This window comes from Homarus americanus, unplaced genomic scaffold (genome assembly GCF_018991925.1).
Source record: "Homarus americanus isolate GMGI-L3 unplaced genomic scaffold, GMGI_Hamer_2.0 scaffold58074, whole genome shotgun sequence".
Lineage (NCBI taxonomy): Eukaryota > Metazoa > Arthropoda > Malacostraca > Decapoda > Nephropidae > Homarus > Homarus americanus.
The window spans coordinates 1,352,964-1,361,985 of record NW_024729094.1 but is presented as its reverse complement, the minus strand read 5'-3'; the positions used below and the strand labels follow the sequence as shown (position 1 = coordinate 1,361,985).

The following is a 9,022-nucleotide window of genomic DNA, read 5'->3' as shown; positions in this document are numbered from 1 at the left end:
GATTGCCCTCGGTGGACCGCTCCCGAAGTCCCAGGTGAACCCTGTTATTCTCTGCAAATACCACCTCTCCAGGATCGCCCACTGGTCCCCAGGTAGGGTCGTCCTCTACACTGATGGTTCTGTTGACCCCGCTACAGGTAGGGCCGGGGCTGGTGTCTACATCTCCCGTCCTCATGCCCCTGAGCCTATCAAACTGTCTCTCAGAGTTTCTGACGGGGCATCCTCCACTCAGGCTGAACTAATAGCCCTCCTTGCTGCCCTTCTCGCTGAGGAAGAAGCAGATGGTTTCTGCCCCTTGCTTGTCTGCTGCGATTCCAGGTCTGCTCTCGACGGGATCGCATTTGGATCAGGGGAAAATAAGGACCTCATCCTCCGAATACGAGGGTTAACATCCACACTGCAGGATGCAGGCCGTCCTGTGACATTCCTATGGATACCTAGTCATGTCGGTATCTTGGGGAATGAGGCAGCAGATGGCCTTGCCAAGACTGGCTGCAACAAGGCCACACCTGACTACGTTGTTCCTCGAACACTCTTACAGATTAGGACCCAAATTCGCCGCAAACAGGGAGAAGCTCGGGAAGCAGCCATCCCCCTGGACTCCCTGGACTTCCCGCCCACCTGGTACGATGTCCTCCGTAAACTTCCTGACCTCTCGTACGTCTACGGGAAAGGGTCGCGGAAAGGGGACGTGATTGCTGCCCGTATCATCATTGGGTATGAGTTTGCTTGGGAGATTGGTATCCCCGCATCCCCTGAGCAACGCTCTTGTGCATTATGCAGAAGACCCGACAGCAGCACCCTTTTCCACTACCTCCTAAGATGTCCCCACACACAACGCTTCCGTGACGCCTGCTGGACCACCACTCCACGACCCCCTGACGGAGACACGATGATCCTCCCCATACTGGCCAGATATTTTGTAAATAATATTGATTATGTGTTAAAGGAATATCCGTCCTTCCTTAGGCTTTAGTAAGCCCCTTTATAATATTTATACTGTATATACTTGTCACACTTGCCAGATGCTTCTGGTGTCATTGTACAGGGGTACCTAGTGACAGCACTCGGATCCCGCTTCCTCTATCAAGGAATAAACAATTGAAATTGAAATTGAAGACAAGGAAGTTAAAACCCACAAGTCACACAACTAAACCATTATGACAGAACACACATACTAAGGACTTGATCAGGTAAACATTTAACATTACAAACAGAAGCTTCATGTGATACAACAATCAGTAAGTATGTGATTCATCAACTGTCTCAGAAAACGTGAATTTACTGACATCAACAATACAATCCATTGACAAACATCAACTTTATTCCCTTCTCACTCTCTTAGCTTCCATTTCTTTTTTCTTTTTTAACTTTGGAACTATTTTTTTGGGGGGTGGGGGAGGAGGGGGGAGAAGGGAGGGGCACGAAAAGGGCGAAGGAAAACAGTAATTAAAATAAAGATCCAAGAATACACGTTGATATCATAACCTGACCAAACCTAACCTAACCATCATACACTCTCCTGCATCCACGTTGTGCAGCACTTGGGTAACGTTATTACCACCACGTCGCTCGCTCGCCACTGTGAAGGAACAGTTAGTATACGTGTCCATACTTGTACTGTAAAAAACGTGGATGCAGGAGAATGTATGGACTATGAGGAACAACCCAGACTTGCTCAACCCGGCGGCTGCTCTGCCAATAATGTCCCGAGTGCCTTTCATTGAGTAAGAAACACCGTTGACTTTCGTTAGAGTAAATTATTACTAGTCCTCTTCCATATACATCACAGTACCTTATGCAAACCCAATGCCAATATTACTTTATCATCAACTAACATTCCTTCATCGCTGCCCACAACTCCTCTACCCAAATATTCAGCTTCGTGTAACATGTGTCTAACGTAGCTCCTGTATGAAAGACATGTGATGTTATGCATCTTTGTTTAGTGGGGACTGTGCTAGTACCGAATAGTGCTGCTAGTACCGAATAGTGCTGCTAGTACGGTATAGTGCTGCTAGTACCGTATAGTGCTGCTAGTACCGAATAGTGCTGCTAGTACCATATAGTGCTGCTAGTACCGAATAGTGCTGCTAGTACGGTATAGTGCTGCTAGACCATATAGTGCTGCTAGTACCGTATAGTTCTGCTAGTACCATATAGTGCTGCTAGTACCATATAGTGCTGCTAGTACGGTATAGTGCTGCTAGACCATATAGTGCTGCTAGTACCGTATAGTGCTGCTAGTACCATATAGTGCTGCTAGTACCATATAGTGCTGCTAGACCATATAGTGCTGCTAGTACCGTATAGTGCTGCTAGTACCGTATAGTGCAGCTAGTAGGGTATAGTGCTGCTAGACCATATAGTGCTGCTAGTACCGTATAGTGCTGCTAGTACCGTATAGTGCTTCTAGTACGGTATAGTGCTGCGAGACCATATAGTGCTGTTGGTAGCATAAAATGCTGCTAGTACCGTATAGTGCGGCTGGTACCAAATACTGCTGCCAGTACCGTATTGTGCTGCCAGTACCGTATAATGCTGCTAGTACCATATATAGCTTCTAGTACCTTATAATGCTGCTAGTACCATATAATGTTGCTAGTACCATATAAAGCTGCTCGTACCGTATAATGTTGCTAGTACCGTAAAATGCTGCTACTACCATAGAAAGCTGCTTGTACCGTATAATGCTGCTAGTACCCTATAATGCTGCTAGTACCATATGAAGCTGCTAGTACCGTATAATGCTGCTAGGACCGTATAATGCTGCTAGTACCATATAATGCTGCTTGTACCATATAATGCTGCTAGTACCATATAATGCTGCTACTACCGTATAATGCTGCTAGTACCATATAATGCTGCTAGTAACGTATAATGCTGCTAGTACCGTAGAATGCTGATAGTACCATATACTGCTGCTAGTAACGTATAATGCTGCTAGTACCGTAGAATGCTGATAGTACCATATACTGCTGCTAGTACCATATAATGCTGCTAGTACCATATAATGCTGCTAGTACCATATAATGCTGCTCCTTTATATGTTGGTTTCTAAGTAGAGATAATGACAAGCATCGGGTAGTAAAGTAAAGTAACAATTTTAGAGAACTTTCAAACCTGCCCCAAAAGTTTATCAAGTGTAAAATAAAGAACATAATGTAAGTGGAGGTACAGTATTCCTCAGCTGTGGCGCTGTTTTCTATCCTATTATGTCTGTCTGTACATCTGTCCCCAAAATAACCCAAGAACAGTTATGCGGATCTGCACCAAACTTGATAGGTTTAATCAACAGGTGACCAGGTCACTTGGTAAGCGTTTGGTGCACATACCGCCAAAGTTTACCAAGTCATAAGGGTTCGTGCAATGACTTACAGTAACAGCGCCACTGTTTCAATATTTACCTTGCCATGGTAACTGTTCGTGGGCATTATCACAAAACTTAGGTTCATCCCACAGTCTCGACATGTACAGACCAAAGGAGAACTCCCAGTTGAGTCCTGGAAGCAACTCAGTTGAAGGCATCAATTTCTAACTGGCCGTCGCTACGCCCGACCCCAGGACTATCAAGACACACATTCCTCTGTCGCTACTTCACCCAACACTCCTCAACATTTGTAAGATAACCATAATTACTTTTATTTCATCACGTGTTTCGACTTTAAGAGTATGAGTGTGCTCCCACTCTTACCTTTTGATCATATATCGACCAAACATATAATGATTACTATCATTAACCAGCCTGTACGTTGTCAGGTGGTATTTTTTTTTACGGGGATTAGCCTACCCGGGCACAGGTCACTGACCCACATCAGGGCCTGAGGGGCGAAAATGTAATTAATAATAATAATAATAATAATAATAATATTAAGAATAAGAATAAGAATAAATCAAAATTAGTAAATAAAAATATCATAATATAATATATAAAATAATATAAACAAATATAATATAATATATATAATATAATATAATATAATATAATATAATATAATATAATATATATTAAAAGACCATAAATGAGAGAAAAAAAAGATCAGTAGTTAGAAACGATATATGTACTGTATGTTGTGTTGTCAAAGTAAGAAAAACAATTGAGACCCAGCAATTGTGTGTAAATGAGGCAGAAAGTCAGATTAGCAACCTGGGACTTGGTCACAATTTTTGTGATGCCATATGGCAGCAGGGTCTACTATTAGACAATACATTATGCTTCCAATAACTTCTCAGGCGGTAGTACCTCCCTGTTTGATAGCTGCCTACTACCTGTTGGAAAGAAATTGTATTTAATTGTGAAATAGAGGTTAAGGTCATTGTAACTAAGATACTGAGTACTGATCCAACCTCCAAAAATCTGTCCATTTAATTCCACAGATTATTGAGAGGCAGGAGTTAAGGATCCTGGAGGCGTTGTTACAGAGAGAAATGACGCTCTTAGATGAGACCAAGAGGGAAAAAAGAACAGCAAAAATTACATTCTTGCTAATACACTCTTAGAGGCTGGCCAGGAAGGGACCGCTAAATCTCACGTAAAGACAAATGTGTGAATACAAACTACAGTGTAGATGTGTCCTCGTTGGGCTGATGATTCACAGTTGGATTCATTATTATGTTCATTATTCACCTGGAAGATTTATTTTTGATTATGTCTGAGTGAGTGTGGATTTGTAAGACCAATTTCGTAAAGACAAGTCAGATGTTACTCCGGTGCATTAGTACTGATGTTTAGTGTGAAGTTTAAAGACACTAATTAATTGGAGGTTATGTAAAAAATTGCATATACGGGTAAATAATATTTTTGTTTATTATCCACAGGAGGGAAGTGATCATCTCTGTTCGTTATCAATTAAGAGATTACATCTACTCTCCTGCAGCAGTAAGTAAGGTGTTTAAGAGAGAAGGTGAAGAGAAAATTAAGGAAAATTACTACACGTTGTGTTAAGCTACCACATCTTACTTTTGTTGCTGGGGGAATTTCTGACGTTAACCCTGAATTGTTAAAAATTAACCGAATTTCATCTTAGTTAATTTGTCATTAGCCCTAGCATCGCTTATGTAAGTCAGCCACCATGCACCACACTGAAAATATGTATCTTTTACAAAGAGGAGTGTGTTAGATGAAATATAATATAATCAGGTAAAGGCTTGCTGTGGACAGAGGTTGAAGAGAGTGATGACAAGAGTGGCAGGGTGACGGGGAGCGGCCCTAAGGGTGGGTGAAAAGCAAGACTACCTTATCTGGGAGTTAGTTCCTGCCTGGAGAGCCGCGGGGTGGGGAGATAGATGATTTTGCCGCTACAGCCACTACTTTATTGTGCACTCCCACACTCCATCTGGGCGAGAGCGGTAGGCAAAAGGCCACACAGAGTAGGCTCTATAAATGGGTCAAGGGCTACCACCTCGTGTAATAGGAGGATATGGCATTGAATGGTACACAGTATTACCATATTATTTGTTTAGTTTCTATACATAAAGAGGCAACGGTTCACAACTGTGTGAGGCACAGGCGTGTGTGTGAGTGTGGTATGTTCAAGCCGCAATACTTTGTTGAAGGATGCTTGTGTGGAGAAGATGAAGCACATTGTGTACGGGATCTACAGATAATAAGTGCAAAAAGTGGATACACTCTAATATGTTTGCTATTTTGGCCATTAGAGATGAAGCAGCAGTTATTTCACACACACAGTGTGTTTGGACTCGTTCTTAAAAGGTTCATCTTCACAACAGTCAAGGACGTAGTGTTCGAGTGTGTGGCCATATGTCTGGTCACACACTTTTACATTTAGTCTTGTTTACGTCTGCTTGAGTGAACATACTGCCATAGGCAGTACTTATATTCAATTCCACCCATGGTTAAGCAACATTTTGCACCCAAAGTGATTCAGCATTGCTCCACATACAGTACATAAGCCTTTGACATACATTCTCATCATGGTAAAACTATGGACGATTAGTGCCTGTTTAAATGAAGTCTACTTGCGTCAAATTACCACTGTTTCTTTCTGGACACAGTTTATGGTTTTTGACAGACTCAAATTGTAATCAATAGCAGCCTTTTGAAATAGACGCGAGTTTGGACGAGTATGTCAACTTTGGTCATGTTTTTATGAGGCCCAGGGAGAGGGGGACCACAACAGTTGGGAGGCACGGGGTGTGGGAGAGGCACGGGGTGTGGGAGGTACGGGGATGGGGAGGCATGGGGTGGGAGGAGGCACGGGGGGTGGGAGGCACGGGGTGTGGGAGAGGCACGGGGTGGAGGAGGCACGGGGTGGAGAGGCACGGGGGTGCAAGGAGGAGGGCAATGGGGTCAGGGGGAGGGGCACGGGGGAGTGTAGGGAGGCACGGGGAGTGTAGGGCACGGGAGTGTAGGAGAGGCACGGGGAGGCACGGGAGGGGAGGCACGGGGGGTGCAGGGAGAGGTATGGGGGTGTAGGAGGCACGGGAGGTGTGGGAGAGATGGGGTGTGGGAGAGGTATGGGGGTGTAGGAGAGGCACGGGGAGTGTAGGAAAGGGGTACGGAGGGTGTGAGAGGAGGCATGGGGGTGTGGGGGAGGTACGGGGGTGTGGGAGAGGGGGGTGGGGAGAGGCATGGGGTGTAGGAGAGGTACGGGGGTGTAGGGAGAGGCACGGAGGTGTGAGGAGGCATGTGGGGGTGGGAGGTGGTAGGAGGTAATGGGGAGTGTAGGAAAGGTACGGAGGGGTGGAGAGAGGTACGGGGGGGGGGGGAGGTAATGGGGGGTGGGAGGTACGGGGTGGGGAGAGGCATGGGGGGGTGTAGGAGAGGTACGGGGGTGGGAGACGCACGGGGGTGGGAGACATGGGGTGTGGAGGAGGCACGGGGGTGGGGAGGAGGTACGGGGGTGGGAGGTACGGGGGTGGAGAGGCACGGGGGTGGGGAGGAGGACGGGGGGTGGAGAGGCACGGGGGGTGTGGGAGACGAACGGGGGGTGTGTGGGAGAGGCACGGGTGTGGAGGAGGCACGATGGGGTGCAGGAGGAGGCAACCGGGGGTGAGGAGGTACGGGGTGCAGGAGAGGCATGGGGTGTAGGAGGAGGCACGGGGTGTAGGAGAGGTGGGTGTAGGAGGAGGTACGGGGTGGAGGAGGGGGTGTGGGAGAGGTACGTGGGGTGGAGGCATGGGGTGTGAGAGGTAATGGGGGTGTAGGAGGTACGGGGGGTGTGGGAGGAGGCATGGGGTGTAGGAGGAGGTACGGGGGTGTGGGAGAGGTACGGGGTGGGAGGCACGGGGGTGGAGAGTTACGGGGGTGTAGGAGAGGCACGGGGGTGGGAGAGGTACGGGGGTGTGGGGGAGGTACGGGGGTGTAGAGGAGGCATGGGGGTGTAGGAGAGGGCACGGGGGTGTGGGAGAGGCATGGGGGTGTGGGAGAGGCAATGGGGGTGTGGGAGAGGCACGGGGGTGAGAGAGGTGGGTGTAGGGGAGAGGCACGGGGGGGGGAGGCAATGGGGGCAGAATGGGGGTGTAGGAGGAGGCACGGGGGTGGGGGAGGCATGGGCAGGAGCACCTGGGGGTGTGGGGGAGGCACTGGGTGTGGAGAGGCACGGGGTGTGGAGGAGGCACGGGGGGTGCAGGAGGAGGCACGGGGGTGTGGGAGAGGCACGGGGGGTGTGGGGAGGCACGGGGCAGAGAGGCATGGGGGTGAGGAGAGGCATGGGGGAGATAATGTGAGAGGCACGGGGGTGCAGGAGGAGGCACGGGGAGGAGGCACGGGGGTGTGGGGAGGCACGGGGCAGGAGGAGGCACCTGGGGTGGGGAGGAGGAGGCACGGGGGAGGAGGCACGGGGGTGTGGGAGGAGGCACGGGGGGTGTGGGAGGAGGCACGGGGTGGGAGAGGCACGGGGTGGGGAGGCACGGGGTGCAGGAGAGGCACGGGGGTGTGGGGAGGCATGGGGTGTAGGAGAGGCATGGGGTGTAGGAGGAGGCACGGGGTGTGGAGAGGCATGGGGGAGGTACGGGGGCAGGAGAGGCACGGGGGTGTGGGGAGGTACGTGGGGGTGTAGGAGAGGCATGGGGTGCAGGAGAGGCACGGGGGTGTGGGGGAGGAGGTAGGAGGTGAATGGGGGTGAGGGGAGGCACGGAGGTGTGGAGGAGGCAATGGGGGTGGGGAGAATGGGGGCAGGAGGCACGGGGCAGGAGAGGCACGGGGTGTGGGGAGGCACGGGGGGTGCAGGAGGCAATTGGGGTAGGGAGGCACGGGAGGTGGAGGAGGCACGGGTGTGGGGAGGCACGTGGGGGCAGGAGAGGCACGGGGGTGAGAGGCACTGGGGGTGTGGGGGAGGTACGGGGTGGGGAGAGGCACGGGGGTGTGGGAGGAGGCACGGGGTGTGGGAGGCACGGGGGTGGGGAGGCACGGGGTGCAGGAGAGGCAAGTGTGGGAGATAATGGGGGTGAGGAGGAGGCAATGGGGGACAGGAGGAGGCACGGGGTGTGGAGGTACGGGGTGGGGTGGCATGGGGGTGCAGGAGGAGGCAATGGGGTGTGGGGGAGGTACGGGGGTGTGTAATGGGGGTGCAGGAGGCACGGGGGTGTGGGGGAGGCACGGGGGTGTAGGCACGGGGGTGTAGGGGAGGCACGTGGAGGTGGGAGAGGCACGGGGGTGTGTGGGGGAGGCACGGGGGGTGTAGAGAGGCACGGGGCAGGAGAGGCACGGGGGTGTGGGGGAGGCACAGAGGAGGCATGCAGGGGAGGCACGGGAGGTGTGGGAGGAGGCACGGGGGTGGGGAGGCAATGGGGGTGTAGGAGGAGGCACGGGGTGTGAGAGGGCATGGGGGTGGGGGAGGCACGGGGGGTGTGGGAGGCACGGGGGTGGGAGAGGTACGGGGGTGTGTGGGAGGAGGCACGGGGTGTGGGGAGGTACTGGGGGTGGGAGAGGCAATGGGGGTGGGGAGAGGCATGGGGTGTAGGTACGGGAGGTGTAGGAGAGGTACGGGGTGGTAGAGGTACGGGGGTGAGAGAGGTACGGGGGTGTGGGGGAGGCATGGGGTGGGAGAGAGGTACGGGG

The 9,022-nt window shown here is 51.1% G+C and overlaps 1 protein-coding gene across 1 annotated transcript in view; it reads left to right on the top strand.

Moving 5' to 3' along the window:
• The first annotated feature begins 1,656 nt into the window (after positions 1-1,656).
• The window catches only part of LOC121866318 (uncharacterized threonine-rich GPI-anchored glycoprotein PJ4664.02-like), a 38,105-nt gene continuing 30,739 nt past the window's right edge, over positions 1,657-9,022 (top strand). Inside the window, exons 1-2 of the mRNA XM_042365938.1 lie at positions 1,657-1,727; positions 4,819-4,879. Coding sequence (XP_042221872.1) covers positions 1,657-1,727; positions 4,819-4,879 — 132 coding nt within the window. The remainder of the gene's footprint in view (positions 1,728-4,818; positions 4,880-9,022) is intronic.